We start from the raw sequence: 24,499 nt of genomic DNA on the forward strand, positions 1-24,499 counted from the left end.
TGTGTGTGAATGTCTGTGTGTAGACACCAAGTAATATGCTCAAATTAAGCTGAATCTGAAAATCAGGCCTTTATATTTCTTTATATATCAGATTGGTTCTTCCATTGGACACTGACTTTTGCTCACTTGTGTGTCAGGAAGGATCTCCTGGAAATGGATGGCTTTATACAAGTGCCTCTAACTAAGACCCAACAAAAGAAGAATAATTAATTGTAAACACTGGAAAATATTGAGTGTTTTGGTTTTAGCTGAGAGTGGCTTTTTGACTACATCATCAGTTAAATGTTTATTTACTCTGCTGAGATGGCTACTCCTGCTGCCTACTGAGGATTTAGTCAAGGCTAAGAAAGGAGCTAGGAATGAAATGCATCTGTTGACAAATCACAAGAAAATTATACAATAATGGCTGTCAGCCTGGAGTTTGATCCAATCCTTTGCATTCACAGGCATTATGCTATTTGGATACTAGGCTAGATGTTATTTTAGCCTGCTGGCCAGGGAAGAAGCGAAGACACACAACATGGGGTGAGAGATGGCTGAACAACTTGGTCCAGGTGAGAAAACAGCTTCCCCGTATTATGTCTCTCCTCTGGTTTAAAGGCAGCTCTGACTGATTTTTGTAACAGGAAAGATATTAGAAAAAGCTGAGTCTTGAATTCTAAATTATGATAGATGGAGAGACTACCCATCATACTACTATATAGCTTTACTTTTGAAGACCGCCACCACCACCTTCTTAGGCCATGATCTGAGAGTTACTGAACTAAATAGCCCAAAACTCCATGTCTGAATTTCCTCCCTGGTTTAGTGTAATAAGAAAGCAGATATACTGTAAGTTCTATGACTCCAGGCAATTACAGAGGATCCTATTTAACCTCCGTTGATTAGAGCTGCTGTTCTTTGATTCAATAATGTTTGGTTCAAATCCCAGTATGGGAACATTCCTCACAATCACTGGGCATAACTTTTAAGCAGCCCTGTTTGGAAAAGCCTGATGCTTGTGTCTTAGGAGTTAAAATAAACGAATGCAAAACTAGGGACCTGTTGCTTTGCTGCCACTTTATTTTTCTCTTCTCTTTGCGCCAACCATCACATCAACTGGAAAGTTGGACACAAGATATCAGTATCTTCTGTTTGGTATCACTTCCCATATCAAAGGCTCCTGCTGCATTTTATGACCATAGATGCCTCCAGCCATCACCTGACCAACCATAGAAACACAGCCAAATCACCACAGCAGTGTCGGACAGGAAGTGAAAAAGATCCCTGTATCCAACTGAGGCTGCCATGGGGCATTTAGACAGACAGAACTCATGGAAGTGGATCAAGACTCTGAGGCTAACGCCTCTATTGTTTTGCAAAAGGTGCTATAAGGGCACGGAGCCTGGTAGGATAGGAGTTTAGGCTATATCATACCAGATCAATCTAGTGGCCTATTTAGCCTTGTATCCAGTTAACAGCACCAAAAAAAAAATGGACTCAGCCATCTGGCAGAGCAAAAGAGCCACCTAGAATAGGAACATCAGGTTTCCAGGCATGGGAGAGAAGTCTGAAGTTTTCATTTCAGCAAAACCCCTGAACTGGGTCTACCAGTAGAAAAGCAGTAGAAGCTTTGCAAAACCAATATATTCCTGAATGAATCAGTGCAGCTAGTCACCCAGATGCTTTTCTAGAATAAGCCAATGGCATTTTAAGGCCTCTCTCATTAATATCAATATATGCTTGAAAATGTATCTTAATATTGGTTTAAGATAATTTTTTAAAAAGAAATCTGACTTCCCTTGTGCCCTGCTTTTGTAGCTTAAAGCATGTGGGAGGTCAAAAAAAATATAGGTCAATGAAAATAATATTGCAACAAGAAATTAATTGCAAAGAATGTTTAATATGACAGGGGACTACATAAAACCCTATTATATTTCTTCACTACTCTACTCAGTAGTCAGTACTATTGCTATATTCAAAGGCCAGGGCAATCTCCCAGGGTAAATTGCTACATTAGTTTGACATTTCTGGCTCCAATTAACCTTACATTTGAGATATTTTAGGAGGGTTTTTTTTACTGTTTTTAATTGCAATAAGGTTACGTTTTTCTATTAGAGTTTCAATTGCTTATATATACTGGCACAATATAGATGCAGATCCCTATTTAAACACATCCCAGGTAAGAGAATTTGGTCCGGCAGCTTACCTAGCTGTAACCAAAAGGTGCAGAGAGGACTCTGACCAGTTCTTAAAAGGATTTACACAAGGTTAGAAGATACTGAGCCAGACTGAGCGGTCAGCAGAAGCCCAGATCTTCAGCTGGTGTAAACTGGCACTGCTCTGCTGAAGCCAACACAGCCCAATTGAGGATATGGCCCAATTATAGGAATGTGTATAGGAATAGGGTCTTTTGAGCCTAAACACATCAGCCCTGCAGTGATGGAGGCCATATCCAGTGAGTGGATAGGTGAATGAGAGAAAAGTGAGCAGGATTTGGCTCTCTCAGGCTGGTAGTCATTTTGGGGGTTCACCCAGACAAACAAGGGGTTGTGTCCCTTCCTGTCCTGTAACCCTAGGTGCCTTCAGGCTGTGCAGCTTAGTCTCAGAGCCGTGACACCAGCAGTCTGCCCACAACACAAAGGTCTCTCACCCAGAGCTTCCACAGCTCAGTTATTCCTTCTAGGGTGACCCCAACAACCTGTCTAGTCCCAAGTCTCCCCAAAGCCGTTTCCCTATTGGGGTTCTCTTATCTTACCAAGTTTGCTGCCTTCCAGAAGTCAGTGCACACAACAGTTTAGCTCAGCTGGGGTATATATAGGATTGCCAACCCTCCTGGATTGTCCTGGCGTCTCCAGAAATTAGAAATTAATCTTTAATTAAAGATTATGTCATGCGATGAAACCTCCAGGAATATGTCCAACCAAGATCAGCAACCCTAAGTATATACTCCACCTTGATACACAGCTCTGAGATGGTTTGTTGTAAAACTAAAATTGAGTTTATTAATGAAGAACCTAGACGTGAAGTGATTTCAAGCAGCAATGAAAGAACTACTAAAGGGTTACAAATAACACAAACACAACATGCTTTCTAGCATCTAAAACTTAATGCTAGCAAAATATAGCTTCACCTGACATCATTTCTTACTTACACCAAGTTGGCAGCATTCTCCAGCCAGTTTAGCAGGAAGACCCATCTTTCATAGGTACAAAGCACTGGCTTCTTTGGCAGATGATGGCTCCCACGAAGTCTTTCAGCCGTTCCATATATTCCCAAGTTTACCTTGTCTTCAAAGTCAGGAAGCCTTCCTTGGGGCTCAGCTTTCTGGGTCCCCCAGGGAGCCAACGCCATGTTCATTTTGCAGGCTCCTGTGATTTATAATGCAAGTGATCTTCCTGCAATCTCTGATGCAAATAAATAGTCCATTAGCCACAGCCCTGGCCACCCTTGGCTCGATTTGCAATTGAGCCAAAGAGGTGTTTGCCTTTCTCCTTTGTCTATAAATAAAAAAAAAGTTTTGCCTCCTTTGCCTGTTGACAGACTCCAAGACGTAATATTGGAGAATAGCTATAATTTCTCCTACAACATTGTTACATGCATTTTACAGTGAGAGTACTGGCTAGCGTGTCATTAGTTTTCAGATTATATCTTATAAAACATCTTTTAAATAGATATCATGACAACAGTGTGCAAGATGCACTCAGCTGGTCAGATTAGCTGAGATTTACTGTTACATACCAGGGAGCCCCTTGCCATCTCACACTGGAGTACTTTTAGGGTCACACATGCTAACCACAAGGTGAGGAGGCTATATCTCCTACTAGACATGACATCAAACGATGCCCACAGTCCTCCCAACTAGGAGAGCACAGGACCAGGTTCTCCCTGAGGATAGCAAACAAGGAGTATGCTCATACTAACACCAGACAAACACGAACAGGTGGTATCCCTGAGTCACAGACCTCCAAAGTGGAAGAAGTCTACAAGTGGTGTGAGTTCCAGTTAACCATGTCCACAGCTGCTCAGCTCACCAGGTCAGTGTCAACCCAAAGCCATGAGGAAGTCTTCATGACTTCATTCAGGAAAGTCTTCTCCATGTCTGCTAAGCTGTATAAACTTGTAGTGAACAGTGTTATCAATGAAATGTATCTTTTTCCTGTTTGTAAGTTGTCTGCTTCCCCAAACATTCCTGCCCTCAAGTCTTTTCAGTACAATATTCGCAGAAAGCAAATACAGATGTATCTTCAATTTATTTATTTAGTAATTTTAAAATACAAATATTTGCAGTATTCTCCCAGCTCTAATATTAAGGGAATAAAATTACCACCACATAAAGCAATACAAAATACTGTGTAAACACAAGGGGCCAAGACAGGGGTGGCAAGAAAATCAAAATTTAGGATATCCTGGACTTTTCTACATGTAAAAGCTCCACTGTACCATAGGGAAAGGTTGTACTCTCCTCTAACTGAAGTCAGTGATCATTCCAGTAATTTCAATGCGAGCTGAATCAGGCAAACACTTAAGAACAACAATGAAAAACGATTAGCCCAAGAGCTTCTTTGACATAATAAAAATTCCCTGATGCATCCAATTTAAATCAATGGCAAAATGCCCAGGGGGACCTGGGTGTGGCAATTGATCCTTTTGATGGCAATTGTACTTTTTATTAGTATATGAGGAAGAGATGAAATATACCTGGTCGGCAACTCATCCCACTATTTGAATGAAATGGTTTTGGACATCTACAGTAGGAGAAGATAACTTTCTAGCCATGATTTTCAAAAATGGGTCTTTAAAGCTCATTCAATAAGTGGCCTGGTTTTCAAAAGTGATGACCACCATGCAGTAGCCACTGAAATAAATGGGAGCTGTTGGGTGCTCAGCATTTTTGAAAATCAGGATACTTCTCTAGGTCGTCAATTTAAAAAAAAAATCTTTGACATTACAATGTTACTTACATACTACATGTGAGTCTTTCATTCCCATGCTGAGATCCTGGCTGGCACCCGATTGTAGAAGTAACGTAAAGAGATTACTGAAACCAGAGAAAAAGCTGATGTTTGAAACTTGGTGTCTGCGCAAGTCTGACAAAGTGTCTTTGAAGATATATGCAGACTTGCAGCAGGATTAAAGGAATTTTGGCTCAAGTTACTTACAACAATTGACTCTTGCTCGCTTCCTCAATCTCAAAACCACAGGATCAAAGAATTTTCAACTTCAGAATTGGTGAGCTGTTTTGGAAAAGCCTTCCCAGAATTTAATTACAAAGCTGATTGTATCTGGTGCTTTTGGCCCCACCAAGCCAACCAAGTATATTATAGTGAGGATACTCCTAGTTCCAAACCTAAAGGAGACAGAGGTTGGACTGAGATCCTTTACTGTGCATAACCTGATGTGCACTCTAACTAACCTCTTATCACCCACCATCCTACCTACCAAGATATGGATGGGTTTTGAGGGGTGTTAAACTAAGGATTAGCTCCAACACACTGTATATACCCGTTCACCACGAACTGAGACCAGCAGAGCGCTGACTGTTATGTAATCTTGTGCCAATTTGCATTGTATGAGCGTCTTTCCATCCACCTGGAGGTTACCAGCGTATCATTTATTTATCAAGCTGCCTAAAAATTACCTTTAGAAATATAAACGCTAATTTGACTGTAAAAAAGTTGTATCGAAGCAGAGATTTAGATCTGGGGTTTTCTACGTTAATTAATGCAAAATAAACTGTTCTATTTTTCAGTAGCGAAGGATCAAGGATCACCTTTTCCATAATTAAAACTCTGAATTTTTAATATTATCTTCCCTGCACAAGATTCAGACATCAGGAAACACCTCTCTGAGCATTAATTGCCCACAATAATATAGCTATCTGTCTGTATGATCTATGAAACCTTTGATGTTTAAATTGATCCCAGTGTACTGGAGAGAGTTTCTGCAAAACTGATTTCCTTGCCTTTACTTTAGCTCGGTTCATTCAAAGGGCAAAGTATCTAAGCGTTCAGCTTTTGACCCTACTAGCAAATATTTAATGTATGAATTAAACTGGACAGGGCTTTGCCAGAAGCTCTCTTCATGTTTTATTTCTGAAGCTATTTTTATCAACATTTAATCGTTTAAATGCAAGGAAATAAAGACATCTCTGACAAACTGTGTTTATTGAGCTAAATACCATCAAGGAAAGCCCTTTTATTTTTTTATAATGGGTTCAGCGCACTTTGCATCTCTGGCTTTATTCTGAAAAGCAACATTATAATCTGAGGGGATGATACAATTGCTAATATTATCACTAAATAAATACACAAGTGAATGGACACAGGAGGCAAATCGACAAAGATGGATGGATAAGCTGAAAACGGCCTTTAGTAGCCTCACAGGAAATAATACAGTGGTGAGCATCTGCATTTGGTCTCCTGCCCTTTCTCTATATATTTACAAGGGATGAGCCTGTGAAAACCAGTGCCAGGTGAACAACAGCTAAGCACCTGCTTAAAGGTCAAACAAGCAGCAACAAAGCAAAAATTAAAAGGGAAGCACCTATTTTCATTCCCTCACCCGCCCACCCAGAGGAGATATTAGTGAGGAGTCCATAGGGAGTCAGCTGCCTTAAACATCGTGCAAGGTAATGAGGACCTGTGGGCAGGACAGCAGAAGAGGGGTAAGAGCAAACAGTCAAGAGATGGAGGGCACAGCAACAGAAGGGAGAATAAGAAGAGCAGGCCATGGGCAGCGGGAAAAGGGCATTAGGAGGTGGTGCAACCATGTAATTACCCAGTGGAAAGGAAAGCCAAAGGTCAGTATCGTGCTGGTGGAAGGGTAGCAGGAATGTATCAGTAGGCCAACCCGTTGTCGACACAATGTACCCACGCTGCTTGGGATGAATTCTGCAGAGCAAGCTGCTGGATCCTGCAGAACCTTTACCTCCACTCTGCAAATTGCAGTATCCTCTTTCACAATGGGCCACAACGTTTTGTTATAGGTTCCATGATGTTCACTTCCTTTTGAAGGAGAAAGTAGAGCTTCCTAAGTCATATGACAGCAGCTGGAAGGAAAGGCACCCTTCAAATTGCTAAATAGTGCTAACCCGACATATGAACAATGGGCAGAACGCCCACCCTGACATGTGCACTAAAGGCAGCTAGACGTTTCCAGCCTATTTGCAAATATTTCATCTAAACACAGACCCCCTAATTGATCATATTGGACCCAAAGCTTCTGCCGTCACGCTGATTATACCCAGGGAGGAAGGTATGACACAACATGAATAATATAAGTCGATCAGACTCAAAGAAGTTTTTTAGTAGTAGTAAGCAGTAACCTAGAGGCGAAACACTTTGTAGCACAGTGTCCCCCCCCCCATTGGTTTAATAGACTGGTTGAGACCTCACATGATTGTCCTTCAAGATTATCCAAAGGGATTTAAGCATCTCAAAGGGAAGAGAAAAAATGCTGAAAGTCAACAAGGCTACACTGGTGACCCAGAGTGGCTGGGACTGGACAAAAATTGATCCGTGAGGTACTGATGGTCAAATTCACATATGGGTCCAACTCCATTGACTGTGTCCAGCCTAGTACATCAGCCTCAGTGAACTGGTCATGTTCCTTCCAACCTTATAGCTTATTAAAGACCTTGCACCCAATTATTAATTTATTATTAATTATTATTATTATAACAGCAATTGAAAGTGTGCCAGGAGCTTCTCAAAGCAGATAAAAGGCAAGATCCCTTCCTCAGGGAGTTTCCAAACCAATTTCAGACATGGACGGTCAATAAGATTACGAAGGTCACTCAATGGGGCCAGTACGCAGCATGATGGAGATCAGTGGACAGAATGAAGTCTTACTGATGAGATGATCTGGCCCCTGCCTAGTTAAAGACTATGCAACCAACTACCTAACAAACAGACTCTGTCCACCATCTACTCTTTGCCTATAGTGACAACAGCTCTATTACCCAATCCAAGTTCTTGTCAGAAGTCTATTGCCAGGATCTAGTTGTAAGAGCTGTAGGCAGGAAGCTGAAAAGAAGGACATCCAGGTGTGTCTAATCACTGAGTAAGACTTGTACTTGCAGTTTGAAATGGAAATGGCTCTGCAGCTACTATAAAACCACACTTTATTTTGAAGGAGGAGATTGATATGCCAAATCCACACCACATTTGAGAGGCAGCACGATCTAATGGATAAAGCACATGTTTTGGCATCAGGACCGTTGGGTTTTAATCTTGGCACTGCCACTGGATAAGCTTGGGCAAATCTCTGAATCTCTCTCTGTGCCTCAATTGCCTTGGTCTATAAAGTGGAGCTAGAAATACTTCTCTCTGTCTCAGGGGATTTGTGAGGTTTGACTAACATTTGCAAAGCAGATTGGGATCATGGGATGAAGGACTCTATAGAAGTGTTAAATATTATTGCAGGATGGGAAAAGTGGCAAAAATTGTACCAACAGTTGGGGACCTTCAGCCTTTTTATTTGGGCTTCCTGACATGGCAGCATCTGAACATCTGGGACCCATTTAATTTAACTCCGTTCCATAATATACTGCCAAAACCTCATCTGACCTTCAGCCATCCCCTGGAGCAGCCGGGTCTGACCATACTCTATAAGCACCTCTTTTCATATACATTGCAAAAGGTGAGCAATATTTATTGGTTCAATCAGGGCCAACGGCTAGCATTACGCAAATTTCAAGGGTTATTGAAAGTTAATTGAGTTTAAGCATGTAATGGCTTTATAATTAGTCACAGTGTTCCCACTCTTGTACTGATAAAAATCACACTTAGAATGAGTGTGAATGAAAAAAAAAATGAAAGGGAATTTACCGGCCAATTGATATTAAACAGGAACAAACTACATGAGTGGCTGTGGTGGAGGGAGGAGGGGCAGGAGGAGTAGGTTGTATGCTGGCTAAATGCACTAACTGTTTTAGCGCACTGAACTTCTGCCTTCAAGTGCAGTGACCTAGAGTCCCAGCTGGGGACTTGCTCAAAGAGTAAGGACAGCAGTAAGTTTCTGAATGTTAGTCATGCTGACTTGGTGGTATTTCTCACAGGCAATGAGATGGATGGTCACCCCCTGGGGAAAGGAAACTTCAGAATTTTTCCATATCAGTGAAGCCAGGTGCACTTAGCTGATTCAAAAGTGAGCAAAGGCCAACTAATATATATATCCTGACATACAGGACTTTGCTAATGCCAGAGACTACTGTAGCCATGGGTTTTACCAGGGAAGGTAACTCCTGGTAGCTAAAGGACAGCAGGGCAGGTGCTTGGAACTTGATTCTGATACCTAGTTAAAAAAAAAAAAAGTCTCCAGTGAAATAAATGGGACCCAGACAGAGAAAGCCAGGCAGATTCAGACCAGGTAGATGGAACTCCTTTGACTTCAATGAAGTTACACCAGTGATGCCTCTGGCCCACTGAGTCTTCCACTTCTGAGTTCAGTGCACTGACAAATAACCACCAGGATCGCACATAGGGTGACCAGATGTCCCGATTTTATAGGGACAGTCCTGATTTTGGGGGCTTTTTCTTATATAGGCACCTATTACCCCCAACCCCCTGTCCTGATTTTTTACACATGCTATCTGGTCACCCTAATCACACAGCACCTCAGAGGGTGAAAATGCATTTGTGGCAATGGGGCAATGAGGGGTCAGATGAACTCAAACATCATATATACAATTGCCTGGATGAGATTATGTATCATTGTCTTCTACTTCCTGTTGCCCTAGGACAGTGGTATACAGAGGACTTCCAGGGGTATGTCAACTCACCTAGATATTTGCCTTGTTTTACAACAGGCTACATAAAAAGCACTAGTGAAGGAATACAAACTAAAATTTCATACAGTGATTTGTTTGTACTCCTGTATCTACTATACACTGAAATGTAAGTACAATATTTATATTCCAATTGATTTTATAATTATATGGTAAAAATGAGAACATCAGCAATTTTGCAGTAATAGTGAGCTGTGATGCTTTTGTATTTTTATGTCTGATTTTGTAATCAAGTAGATGTTAAGTTAGGGAAACTTGAGGTACTCAAGACAAATCAGCCTCCAGAAAGGGGTACAGTAGTCTGGAAAGATTGAGAGCCACTGGTCTAGGACATCCTTAGAATGGAGATGTATCATGGATACATGATAATGGATAATGTAGGTGAAATAAATGCAATATGTAGTGGAATCAGTTTGCAGCGTGCTTAGATATAGGGGAATTCTCTTTATAGTGAAGTAGAATGAAAGTCAGTCCCACGTTTTTTCATTGCATTGTAATGTGTCTGTCAGCAAATCTCAGGGAAAAATCCTGGTCCCAGCCCACAGCCAGAGTATCCACAGAAAGGGGGAAGAGAGAAAAGGAATGGACACCCTTCCTCCAAAACTGGGAATCTATGCAGTTGCAGACCACAAGGCCTGTCTCTCCTTCAGCCTGCCTACAGAAGCCCCTGTCTACTGGTGTAAAAAGATCTCCCATCATAGAGCAGCACTCTATAGTATGCAGTGGATGCAAACATGGTCACATGTTCCTAGAGTCTTGCCCGCCAGTCCCACAGCAATTCCACTGCATCCAGGACATTCCATCTTCCAGGGTTTTCCCCAAAGTGAAATTGATCTGGGTAGGTGGGTGCGTGAGGAGAGAATTACCCTCATTTTAAGTCCCACTGTGAAGCTGTTTAGCATTTATACCTAAATGGCCACTGAAGACAAAACATTATCAAAGGGTCATGTGAAGGGATGGTAACACCTCTTAGCCTTGTATGATCAGTGTCCTCACAGGCCCTGTATACGCAGGGTATTGTGCAAAGGAGTTGTCCAAGGCCACTCAGCAAGTCAATGCAGAGCCAAGATCAGAACTCAGGATTTCCTTCCTGACTCCCATCCTGCCCTAGGTCCTCCTCAACCCATGCTTCCTCCCCGCAATCCCATGACATGGGTGAGGGGACTGCTGGGAAGTCAGAATGTTTTAATGGCTCCACTTTGTCCCTCATTAATTATTTCAGGGGGATTTTGTTCCTTTTACTTTTGGAACTTAGTCAAAACCCAATTCCCTCAGTTCTGAACATGCCTCAGACCTCTGGGGAAGTTCAGATCCTGACCTTTACAGCTGCCTGAATATCTGCACTTGGCCAAAAGAAACTTCGGATCCAACAGGCCCTGAACTTTGGCCCTGGATCTCTCCTATGTGGGCTTGAGCCCATCCTTAGAAATGAGCAGTACGGAGCAAAGAATCTGGAGGCAGTTGGGGTTGCCAATGTTTGAAAGTGAACACTCCTTTGTGCAGATAACACTACACCTAGACACTCAGAGGAGTGGGCAGCTTTTGCTTTCCTAAAGCACCTTTCTGCAAAAAAAAAAAATATATATATATATATATAAAATAATGGTCATGGCCGTAAAATGGGCACAGATGAAAGACCAAAAACTACAGAGAACTATCCAGAGCAGAAGCTGAGGGGAGTTGGGGTGCCCCTCAGCTCTGGTGCCTGAAAATTACCCCTCACATATTGTGATGACTGGGGTATCCATTGCCTTCCTCCTTCCTGCTCATTGTTAGTAGAGACACAAAGATGTTTCCAGCCCAGACTAGGACTAACATCCAACCCTCTATGTTTTTTTTAAACTCTATGAGAGAGTACACGTCCCCCTCTATTATGCCTCCTTGAACCATGCCACACTCTGCCGACCCAACTGAGAACTGCTGGGGCACCTCTGCCCAGAACCCCTCAACCTAGTGTGCAGCAGACATGAGGTTATCACTGGAGAGCCCTCACTTCTGGAATTCTCTCTCCCAACTGGTCTGATAGAGCTCGGAGTCCATTGACCTTTGATTACATATCTACTTAGATCTTTGCTTGAGGGCTGTGAATCAGAGGTAGCTTAGCGGCATAGGCTTCGATCCCACAAAGACGTACACATGCTTAACTTTAAGCACATCCATAGCCTTATTGAAACCAATGGGATTATTGACATATGTATAAGTCTTTGGAAGAATCGAGGCTTTAATCAGTGGAGCAGGAGCCCATGTGTGTTCACGCTGGCCAGTGACTTGAAGTCTGACAACCCTGTGGCCACTTGTCACTGTGCTGCATACTGCATTATATATATATAATTATATATATAAAATGTATATAATGGCTACAGTGTGCATTATATATATAATGCCTTGCTGGCTTATGCTCTCAATATTCCTAAAGGCGTTATCTCACTGAGCCTTCCCAAAACTAAGGGCCTGGACTTGTGAAAGTCACTCTTAAATGATGAGTCCACTAATGTAGGCAACCATTGGATTTTTTCATTGTTAATCACAGTGGTATCTATAGTATTCTTGCCCTATCCCGACAGCCATAAATAATACCAGCTCAATACTTAATGACGACTTATTTATTATTTATTTGATGATTTATGTAGAGCCTATGGCCTTCACAACCATAATGATAACGATTCTAAAAGCAGACACAACATGAAAAGGAGGTGCATAAATAATTAAAAGCATCCCTCCCTTCCTGAAAGAGAGCCGTGGAGCAGTGTGTTTTTCTTTCTTTAGTTCTCCTGAAAGTAAAAGGGCAAAGTGACACTGGTTAAATCTAGGCTTAGCAAGGGGATGAGAATAAATAATAATAATAATAATCAGAGCTATAGTAGCTCCTATCTAGGATTTTAAAGGATGCATCTCAAAGAACAGGAAAGATCAAAATTCCTATTTTACAGATGGGGACACTAAGGCACAAAGAGGGAGAGTGGCGGCCAAGCCAGGAATAGAACCAAGTCTCCTGAATCCCAGTCCAGTGATCTATCCACTAGGCCACATATGGTTCCATGCCTCCCTTTGGGTATGTCTACACTACGGAATAAGGTCGAATTTATAGAAGTCGGTTTTTTAGAAATCGGTTTTATAAATTCGAGTGTATGTGTCCCCACAGAAAATGCTCTAAGTGCATTAAGTGCATTAACTCGGCGGAGCGCTTCCACAGTACCGAGGCAAGCGTCGACTTCCGGAGCGTTGCACTGTGGGTAGCTATCCCACAGTTCCCGCAGTCTCTGCTGCCCATTGGAATTCTGGGTTGAGATCCCAATGCCTGATGGGGCTAAAACATTGTCGCGGGTGGTTCTGGGTACATATCGTCAGGCCCCCGTTCCCTCCCTCCCCCCGTGAAAGCAAGGGCAGACAATCATTTCGCGCCTTTTTTCCTGAGTTACCTGTGCAGACGCCATACCATGGCAAGCATGGAGCCCGCTCAGGTAACCGTCACCCTATGTCTCCTGGGTGTTGGCAGACGCGGTACGGCTTTGCTGCACAGTAGCAGCAACCCCTTGCCTTCTGGCAGCAGACGGTGCAATACGACTGGTAGTCGTCCTCATCGTGTCCGAGGTGCTCCTGGCCGCGTCGGCTGGGAGCGCCTGGGCAGACATGGGCGCAGGGACTAAATTTGGAGTGACTTGACCAGGTCATTCTCTTTAGTCCTGCAGTCAGTCCTATTGAACCGTCTTATGGTGAGCGGGCAGGCGATACGGACTGCTAGCAGTCGTACTGTACCATCTTCTGCCAGGCAGGCAAGAGATGAGGATTGCTAGCAGTCGTATTGCACCATCTTCTGCCAGGCAGGCAAGAGATGGGGATGGCTAGCAGTCATACTGTACCATCTTCTGCCGAGCAGCCATGAGATGTGGATGGCATGCAGTCCTTCTACACCGTCTGCTGCCAGCCAAAGATGTAAAAGATAGATGGAGTGGGTCAAAACAAGAAATAGACCAGATTTGTTTTGTACTCATTTGCCTCCTCCCCTGTCTAGGGGACTCATTCCTCTAGGTCACACTGTAGTCACTCACAGAGAAGGTGCAGCGAGGTAAATCTAGCCATGTATCAATCAGAGGCCAGGCTAACCTCCTTGTTCCAATAACAACGATAACTTAGGTGCACCATTTCTTATTGGAACCCTCCATGCAGTCCTGCCTGAAATACTCCTTGATGTACAGGCACCCCCTTTGTTGATTTTAGCTCCCTGAAGCCAACCCTGTAAGCTGTGTCGTCAGTCGCCCCTCCCTCCGTCAGAGCAACGGCAGACAATCGTTCCGCGCCTTTTTTCTGTGCGGACGCCATACCAAGGCAAGCATGGAGCCCGCTCAGCTCACTTTGGCAATTAGGAGCACATTAACCACCACACGCATTATTCAGCAGTATATGCAGCACCAGAACATGGCAACGCGATACCGGGCGAGGAGGCGACGTCAGCGCGGTCCCGTGAGTGATCAGGACATGGACACAGATTTCTCTGAAAGCATGGGCCCTGACAATGCATGCATCATGGTGCTAATGGGGCAGGTTCATGCTGTGGAACGCCGATTCTGGGCTCGGGAAACAAGCACAGACTGGTGGGACTGCATAGTGTTGCAGGTCTGGGACGATTCCCAGTGGCTACGAAACTTTCGCATGCGTAAGGGCACTTTCATGGAACTTTGTGACTTGCTTTCCCCTGCCCTGAAGCGCATGAATACCAAGATGAGAGCAGCCCTCACAGTTGAGAAGCGAGTGGCGATAGCCCTGTGGAAGCTTGCAACGCCAGACAGCTACCGGTCAGTTGGGAATCAATTTGGAGTGGGCAAATCTACTGTGGGGGCTGCTGTGATGCAAGTAGCCCACGCAATCAAAGATCTGCTGATATCAAGGGTAGTGACCCTGGGAAATGTGCAGGTCATAGTGGATGGCTTTGCTGCAATGGGATTCCCTAACTGTGGTGGGGCTATAGATGGAACCCATATCCCTATCTTGGCACCGGAGCACCAAGCCGCCGAGTACATAAACCGCAAGGGGTACTTTTCGATAGTGCTGCAAGCTCTGGTGGATCACAAGGGACGTTTCACCAACATCAACGTGGGATGGCCGGGAAAGGTGCATGATGCTCGCATCTTCAGGAACTCTGGTCTGTTTCAAAAGCTGCAGGAAGGGACTTTATTCCCAGACCAGAAAATAACTGTTGGGGATGTTGAAATGCCTATATGTATCCTTGGGGACCCAGCCTACCCCTTAATGCCATGGCTCATGAAGCCATACACAGGCAGCCTGGACAGTGGTCAGGAGCTGTTCAACTACAGGCTGAGCAAGTGCAGAATGGTGGTAGAATGTGCATTTGGACGTTTAAAGGCGCGCTGGCGCAGTTTACTGACTCGGTTAGACCTCAGCGAAACCAATATTCCCACTGTTATTACTGCTTGCTGTGTGCTCCACAATATCTGTGAGAGTAAGGGGGAGACGTTTATGGCGGGGTGGGAGGTTGAGGCAAATCGCCTGGCTGCTGGTTACGCGCAGCCAGACACCAGGGCGGTTAGAAGAGCACAGGAGGGCGCGGTACGCATCAGAGAAGCTTTGAAAAACAGTTTCATGACTGGCCAGGCTACGGTGTGAAAGTTCTGTTTGTTTCTCCTTGATGAACCCCCCCACCCCTTGGTTCACTCTACTTCCCTGTACGCTAACCACCCTCCCCTCCTCCCTTTAATCATTGCTTGCAGAGCCAATAAAGTCATTGCTGCTTCACAGTCATGCATTCGTTATTCATTCATCACACAAATAGGGGGATGACTACCAAGGTATCCCAGGAGGGGTGGTGGAGGAGGGAAGGAAAATGCCACACAGCACTTTAAGCACAGCACTTTAAAAGTTTACAACTTTAAAATTTATTGAATGACAGCCTTCTTTTTTTTGGGCAATCCTCTGTGGTGGAGTGGCTGGTTGGCCAGAGGCCCCCCCACCGCGTTCTTGGGCGTCTGGGTGTGGAGGCTATGGAACTTGGGGAGGAGGGCGGTTGGTTACAGAGGGGCTGCAGTGGCAGTCTGTGCTCCAGCTGCCTTTGCTGCAGCTCAACCATACACTGGAGCATACTGGTTTGGTCCTGCAGCAGCCTCAGCATTGAATCCTGCCTCCTCTCATCACGCTGCCGCCACCTTTGAGCTTCAGCCCTGTCTTCAGCCCGCCACTTACTCTCTTCAGCCCGCCACTTACTCTCTTCAGCCCGCCACCTCTCCTCCCGGTCATTTTGTGCTTTCCTGCACTCTGACATTATTTGCCTCCACGCATTCGTCTGTGCTCTGTCAGTGTGGGAGGACAGCATGAGCTCGGAGAACATTTCATCGCGAGTGCGTTTTTTTTTCTTTCTAGGCTTCACTAGCCTCTGGGAAGGAGAAGATCCTGTGATCATTGAAACACATGCAGCTGGTGGAGAAAAAAAAAGGGACAGCGGTATTTAAAAAGACACATTTTATAAAACAGTCGCTACACTCTTTCAGGGTAAACCTTGCTGTTAACATTACATACATAGCACATGTGCTTTCGTTACAAGGTCGCATTTTGCCTCCTCCCACCGCGTGAACGGATTTTGGTTGAATGCCAGCAAACAGACACTGCAATGCTTTGTTCTACAGTGATTCCCCAGTACGTGTTGCTGGCCTGGAGTGGTAAAGTGTCCTACCATGAAGGACGAAATAAGGCTGCCCTCCCCAGAAACCTTTTGCAAAGGCAGAACCGCAAATGCCAGGGCAAAGTAATCTTTTCACATGCTTGCTTTTAAACCATGTATAGCATTTTAAAAGGTACACTCACCAGAGGTCCCTTCTCCGCCTGCTGAGTCCAGGAGGCAGCCTTGGGTGGGTTCGGGGGGTACTGGCTCCAGGTCTAGGGTGAGAAACAGTTCCTGGCTGTCGGGAAAACCGGTTTCTCCGCTTGCTTGCTGTGAGCTATCTACAACCTCCTCATCATCATCTTCTTCGTCCCCAAAACCTACTTCTGTATTGCCTCCATCTCCATTGAAGGAGTCAAACAACACGGCTGGGGTAGTGGTGGCTGAACCCCCTAAAATGGCATGCAGCTCATCATAGAAGCGGCATGTTTGGGGCTCTGACCCGGAGCGGCTGTTCGCCTCTCTGGTTTTCTGGTAGGCTTGCCTCAGCTCCTTCAGTTTCACGCGGCACTGCTTCGGGTCCCTGTTATGGCCTCTGTCCATCATGCCCTGGGAGATTTTCAGAAAGGTTTTGGCATTTTGAAAACTGGAACGGAGTTCTGATAGCACGGATTCCTCTCCCCAAACAGCGATCAGATCCCGTACCTCCCGTTCAGTCCATGCTGGAGCTCTTTTGCGATTCTGGGACTCCATCATGGTCACCTGTGCTGATGAGCTCTGCATGGTCACCTGCAGCTTGCCACGCTGGCCAAACAGGAAATGAGATTCAAAAGTTCGCAGTTCTTTTCCTGTCTACCTGGCCAGTGCATCTGAGTTGAGAGCGCTGTCCAGAGCGGTCAGAATGGAGCACTCTGGGATAGCTCCCGGAGGCCAATACCATCGAATTGTGTCCACAGTACCCCAAATTCGAGCCGGCAACGTCGATTTAAGCGCTAATCCACTTGTCAGGGGTGGAGTAAGGAAATCGATTTTAAGAGCCCTTTAAGTCGAATAAAGGCCTTCATTGTGTGGACGGGTGCAGGTTTAAATCGATTTAACGCTGCTAAATTCGACCTAAAGTCCTAGTGTAGACCAGGGCTCAGTTGCAAATGTGCAATACCCAGAGGATACATAGCTGTACTATAAGTTCCCTCATGGCAGCAGTTGGAGACCCAGGATGATTTGTTTTTTCTTGTTGGTTGCTGATGGGGCAAAAGCACCAGCAGCTCCCTAGTACCAGCTGGGGATAGGATCAAGCACCCAGTAGGCAGGAAGGGACAGTATACATCTACAATTAGTCCTCCCCAAAATTCTCAGCAGGCAGGCAAAGGAGTGTGCTTCCATGATCCCCCCTTGGAGACAGACAGGCAATGTGCCCCAAAGAGCTGGCTGTCAGAGCTGTGTTCATTAACCGTGTGTGATGCACCAGTGAGAGGTGCAGGAATGAGAATTTTGCTGGCCATGCAGACTGGCCCATCACACGTCGATGGGCCTGTGTTCGCCAGATACTAGGTTGGCCCAGCTTGCATCCCTGAGCACCACGTGTCATATCAAAGTAGGCCCCTCCTGAAATCTGACCCTCTTTCTCCAGTCCTACTCCTCATACTGCAAGCTAAGGGAGCTGCTGAGAATGAGCACCCCACCAAAAAAAACACACAGCCAGTTGGATGCCGAAGGAGAGCAGATTCAGAGCCTGTAGGAGCTTCCCATTTGAGCCCTGATCTGCCAGCTCCTTCCCATTGGGTAGGGCTGAATCCGTCACTAGGTGGGCCAGAGAGGTCAGCAGGATTTGGGCCTGTGTGAGCAGGGCACAGGGCCTGCCTACGAGTGATGTACTATCGTTCCCTATTTCAGCAAAAAGGAGGTTGGAGTCAAACTTAATCAGGGCCAGATTCCAGGAGTAACTTACCCCTTCCTGTTCATAGGCTGGTAACATATGTAACAGGGTCTCTGTTACTGGACAGAAGCAAACCCGAATTAAATTATATAGCTCCAGACACTGATTTCCCAGGACTCAGTCAGTTTTCTCTCTCTTCTTTCCTTTTGCTCTTCCCGGCCTGTACTTTTTACCTAAATCTGAGTGCACCTTTCAGTCACTTTCAGCAACTGACTTTTTCTCTCCTCTTCATCTCATGCCCTTTCCCTTCCCCCTCTTCTCCTTCAGATTTTCCCTTTCAAGATTTCCTCTCTTCTTTTCCCCTCACCACCAATCCCTTTATTCCCCTCTCCTGTCCAGTCCCCTCACACCTGCTCTCAACTCCTACTCCTTCCTTGGTCCTGGCCCCTCATAGTCCCAAATTCCTGTCTCCAGTCCCCAGCTGGCCTCTCCAGGTTTTCCCACGTCACCCAATTAATTAGCAATTTTCCAAACCAATTCTGGCCTCTGCAACTGGACAAATACTTGGCAGTTGAAGTTACTCACAGTACCAGTGGGTAATTGAGCACAGTTGTAACTGGGTTATTGCTAAACTAACTGATGTCTATGCAATACCAAAAATCTCATGACAAGAAGAACAGTGTGTCCCAGGGTGCCTTACGATTCAAACACAATAAAGACAGTGGGAAACATTTTCAGATTTTGATTTTAAAAATTGAAACAGATACAAACTTTCTAAATGTAAAGCAGAAGCAGATTCCCCAGTGACAGCACATAAACACATACTAAAATCTCAGTCTCCAAATGTTTCCAGAGGCATATTAAGGGGAAAACAAATACATCAACAGCCCTAGATTAGTCTAAATAGAATAGTTGGGGCAGCAAAAAATAAAACAAAACCCTAAAGATGATCTGGACCGTTACTAAGAACCATAAAAGCAAACAGAAGTGCTTCAGAATCAAAACTGGTAAGCAACGAAGGAAATACCAAACTGGACTGACATGATAGAGACAACTACAGCCAGTGAGCACGACAGCCGCATTTCTGAATGCTCCACTTATGAACACATACTGCAGAGCTTTCACAGAAAGGCAATACAGAATGCATGATCTTGGGTGGGAATATCTAAAGTATTCATAGGAATTGCCATACTGGTAACACCCATCTAGTCAAGTATCCTATCACTGGCAGCACTCAGTGTTGTTCTAACTCTTCTCCCACTGAGAATTTTTCCTCTGACTTCAATGGAAGCAAAGATAGGCCAGTGTTAGCACATTTGAAAACCCCACCCTATGTATTCAAGGCACAGGACAGATTCAGGAGATCTAGGTTCAATTTACAACTCTACCACAGACTCCCTGTGGACTTGGGCAAGTCATTTAGCCTCTATGAGCTCAGTTTCCCATCTGCAGAAATGGGGATATAATAGTGTCCCCCTGCTCCCACCCTTTGTCTATTTTCTCTTTTTAGGTTGTAAGATCTTCAGGGCAGGGACTGCCGCTCAATATGGGTTTGTACGGTGGCTAGCACAATGGACCCCTAAAGAAGATGAAGACAACAAAGACAAAGAAGAAACAGCCGGATTCCAAATTGCTAAGTTCAACCGATCAGGAAGGCTAAACATACCATGTGGTCTATGCATCCAATCAAAACAGCTTGAATTTAAAATATCAAATTCTCAAAGAACTGCTCACAACAAAATCTGCAAACCAAGAATTATTGGCAGAAATTATTTGGGGAATGATTCCAAAAAGGTGATCCAAGTGAGAAAGCCTTTTTGAAGACATACTGAGAATGCAAAAAGATATGACATTTGCCTGAAATAATTCCTGACAAACTGACAAGCCCTCCTCTTTACTCACACAAATACGGAATAAATGGCATGCCTTGTGGCTGAGAATTACTCCACATATGAGCAGGTGTGGGTGGGGGGTAGGGGTTGGAGCGCTAGATACGGAGAAAGAAGTGCAGCCTCCCTGGCTGAAGAGGGTCAGTTGCAATGACTTCCAGTGGTAAACCAAAATCTGGCATCTGATTAAATATGAATAAGCTGTCAGGGTCAAAAATCTTTGCCTCCTCCAGACTCAATCACTATTCAGCTCCACTTTTTAAGAGCTATTCAACTGGAACTACTCTTGCCTGTCTCTTTCCTCTCCCCCCCCCCCCCCCCACACATCTTGTGAAGGGTAGATCAAATGATTAAGTATTGTAAATGGCACCCTCCCCCCAGTGATGGGTAGCCAAATGATATTTTTCTCTCCTCCTGGGTAACTTGTATACATATTGCTATTTTTAGTGATCAACATGACTTGCATGGAAGAAAAAGAAAGACTGGGAAAGTGTGGTGGGTTAGCAAATCTCAGCCATGTTTTCTGTAGGTTAGTATTATTGATTACTGACACCTAAGGGCCTGACACATAATCAATAGACCTGATGACCCACATATGTGACATGGCCTGTAGGGGCTTCAGAAACAAGAACGAAACATGGCAGCTCCAACAGAAGCTTTTCGTACAACTTTTTTTTTTTTTGTAAGCAAAGCCATTTCTACTCAAATTACTGTCAGGGCACAAACTGGTATCAGAGGGGTTTGTTCATTTCCCCCCCACCCCCAACTGGAAGACCGGAGCATCAATAATTGTCAGTGAAAAGCTTTGGGGGAAAAAAATCTAGCTATGCACTACTGTTCAAGGAACCGTGAAACCCAGGGGCCAGCTACTCAAAAGGAGACTTTAGCCAGCCAAAAGAAAAAGAATTTTGGCATATGATTCTAATTAGAGAAGGCCGAGAGGTATCTCACTTACATACAATTAATTGTCTGAGGCCATCTGTATGTTACTGGCCTGTCCCCTTAGCCCAGGAAGGTGGGAAACTGATTCATGCTCTTTACTCAGGGCTTCAACTTTATTTCTTTCACATAAAATTAGGACAACACATCCATCATCTTTTCTCTCAAACTTGGGGTCTTCTGCAGGGGCTGTCTATTCTACAGGACATTTGCCTGAGAGTCACCCTGTTCCAGGGCCTGCCACAGGAGTCAGACTGCTTCCTCTTCCTCTCCCACTTTGGCCCAGCAACTTCCTGCTCCTGGCAGCTCTCTACCCCAAGTGAGCCACTTACTGGCTTTTATTATCACCTGATCAGCCTCAGCTGGGAGGCAGCTGATCCATCACAGGTGAGGCTGGGCCCAGCTCTCCTTAAAAGGCCAGGCAGCTTGTAGCAACTCATCTTTCTGTGGTATGACACCACAGAAGGTATCACTCCCTGAAAGCAGAAGTTTGGTCTCAGCAAGGTGCAGTAGCCTCTGCCCTGCTATCTGGTTATCTACTGTACTGCACTTTCTCATGTGTCTGAGGAGGTCTCTCATTGGTATCAGTGCATGCTACAACATCACTTTATTTGCTGAGAAAGGCCTCACAGTTAACTTCTTGGACACGGAATTCCTTCCACTCCACAGTGTGGGGGTTACCAAGGTCTCAGGCTTCTCCATAGAAAAAGCCTTCAGAACTCATTCCTTCAGCATTGTCTAGCTCCTATATGTGTTGATTACTGGGTAAGATTAATAGGTCTCAAGAGCAATTTTCAAGTGTGTTGAGTTCCTGGACATCAGCATCCTTTCTCACTGCCACCTTACCGCCTGGAATCTTTCCTCCTCCTTGCAGTTCACCATCTTGTCTTCTCCTCAGGTATATTTTTTTCCTCAGCTCTGTTAGCTTCTAGATTTGTGGAATCTCAGCCTTTCATGGTTAGGACTTCGACCTTTTGGACTTCAGTTCAAGATCAAACTCCAAGGTTCTCTCTCGATTTTCACATGCTGCTTCATTTCCACTCCCGTTTTTTCCAGTTTACCCTGAAGGATGTAGCCAATTGCCAATTACCTCTTCAGTGCGCTAACAGGGTACTTACTGGGATACAGTCACTTTCTGTGAACCCTAGACACTGCATTTTTCCGTAATGGAGTTTCTCAATTTTAAGGCAGGCCATTACAGGAAGTGTCTTCAGCTCTCTCGCTAACAGACAGAGTCTGGTATGTACACGTCATGTGATAGTCTCAGCACAAAGGTCAAATGAGCACAGGCCTTGGGCTAGCCTTGCATTGCTAGATTTGCTTTGCTGGAACAGGGCCAGAGTCTTCAGTACCTTGGGGGACAGACCCCCTCAGGCAGGCAAAAGCAAACACCGTGCCCAACGGTAGTGAGTTAATGTTCTAGCCGGGTAGCAAATGCTGGCCAGAGCAGCACTGACCTCTGTGGGTGTCAAGAACACACTTCGTACAGCAGCAGCTGTTGTTGCCGCCTTCCTGCTAGCCACACGCCCTGACTTCAAAGCTCCAAGACTACACTGTTCATATGGTGGGGCTTTCTGAGGCTCTGGGGGAACATGCTTCCCAGCTGCCTTTCCTCTCCATTTGCACTTTTTTAGCCCTTTTCCATACGTGAGCTTCCCCCACCATGCTGGGCAGGAGAGGTTCTGGCCCCAAACCGTACAGGCTTTTGTTGCTCATTCCAAATCACAAAGAGCAAACCATGCATTTAATGCGGAACCAAAGAACTGCCAGAGATAGCAGATACCCAATGTATAAACTATCTACAGACACCACAACTTCGCAGAAATTAATTGTTAAACTAAATGCCCTATGATAGCACCTAATCTTGAGATAGCAGCCAGTGCAAGACAATTGAAAGGCTGTTGACAAGTCCCTCCATAGCCCAGGTCTCAATGCCAGCTTTTGTGTAATGCTGAAAATATTTCAGTTCTAATAAAATCTTTACCAAACATGAGGGAAGTTGTTATTAGGTCAGTCAAGCATGTGTTCTCTAGTACATGTAAAGCACTGCAGTGTGTATTGTAATGGGTGAATGCAGTTGACGATGGAGCTGGAAATTATGTCTTGACTCTGAAAAACCTGACCTGGTGACCCTGGAGCTGTACCGTATGTGCCCACCATAACTTCTGCATTGGTGGTTGGAGCACTTGTGGCACTTTTCAGAAGAGGAGGGATGCTAAACTCCTGTGTGCTGGCCAAAGATGGGTAATTTCACTCTGTCCATCTACAATTTTCTCTGAACTTTTAACTGGATACAGTATTTTACTGCACTGTCTAAAATTATTGTATGCTACTGTTATGAGCTGTTCCACAGCTGCTCTGTTTCACCCCAAAGGGGGCTACATTTGAATGACTGAGACAAGTCCATTATTTTTGGTCTGTAAAGCCCTTGGAATCCGTCAGGATGCAATATACCACACCCATGTATATATCGGTCAAAGGGCAACCTCGCTTGGAGTGCCCTCCTGTGGCAGACCATGGCATGACATGCCCGCTCAGGTCACCCAATAATTTCACTTCAGACTTTCTTGTCTCAATACCAGTCCTCCTGGGGGCTGGTTAATTAGAACAACACAGTCCAAACAGTCCATAACAAAAGTCCCAAACATTAGTCCATTTCTCACCCCAAGCAAGCAGACATTAAAATTAAAGACAACTCACCCCTTGGTGCCCCACATACCACACACTGGGAGCTTTGACCATGCTGGGACACTCTGTCAGCCCTCCCCTCAGTCCAGCTGCTCCAGCTCTGGAGCAGTCAGCAGATAAGCTCCTTTAGAGCTCCGCTGCCTTCAGCTCCCTCCAACCTTTGGCTCTGGCTCTCCAGCATAGAGCCAACAGGCACCTCCCTCTGCTGCTCCTTCTGCCTTCAGCACTCTCCAGCTCTGGGTCACTGGCTTAGGAACACCAGCCAGCAAACCGTTCTTGCTGCTCCCCGGCCTTCAGCCCTCTCACACGAATCCCCTTCTGCTTCCTTTCTTCCCTGGTAGCTCCACGGACCCAACGGCAGGAGGAGAAGTAGGCTTCCCATTAGCTCCTGACAACATGTCAGAAGGCCGCCCAGGCCAAATTTAAGTGAGTGGCGTTGTGACTCCATGTGCCAGAACACAACACCAATTGCCCAGAGTTCGCCTGGATGGCCCCCTGTCATGACAGACGCCCACCAATGCCCAATTTGAGTGGCATTGTGACCTGGCACACACGGTCGCAATGCCCCTCAAATTGGGGTGGCCAGGCAGGGAACCTGGGTACGCTCCTTAGCAAAATTCTGGTTGCGTCCCTGGGCAGCTCTGAACTGCTCTTCCTGACTGAACCGGTCTGCTCTGACTCACTGGGGCTCCCTCTTACCGGGTCATTCCCTGAGCCTTCCTAGCCCC

General features: G+C 45.2%; 1 protein-coding gene across 1 annotated transcript in view; it reads right to left on the reverse strand.

The window, feature by feature from the left end:
* Positions 1 to 17,132, reverse strand: part of LOC142073335 (uncharacterized) — a 145,954-nt gene extending 128,822 nt beyond the window's left edge. Inside the window, exons 1-2 of the mRNA XM_075132771.1 lie at positions 16,583 to 17,132; positions 15,849 to 16,195 (exon numbers count right to left, since the gene is read on the reverse strand). Coding sequence (XP_074988872.1) covers positions 15,849 to 16,195; positions 16,583 to 17,132 — 897 coding nt within the window. The remainder of the gene's footprint in view (positions 1 to 15,848; positions 16,196 to 16,582) is intronic.
* Positions 17,133 to 24,499: the final 7,367 nt, after the last annotated feature.

This window comes from Caretta caretta, chromosome 10, assembly GCF_965140235.1.
Source record: "Caretta caretta isolate rCarCar2 chromosome 10, rCarCar1.hap1, whole genome shotgun sequence".
In the NCBI taxonomy this organism is placed as follows: Eukaryota; Metazoa; Chordata; order Testudines; family Cheloniidae; genus Caretta; species Caretta caretta.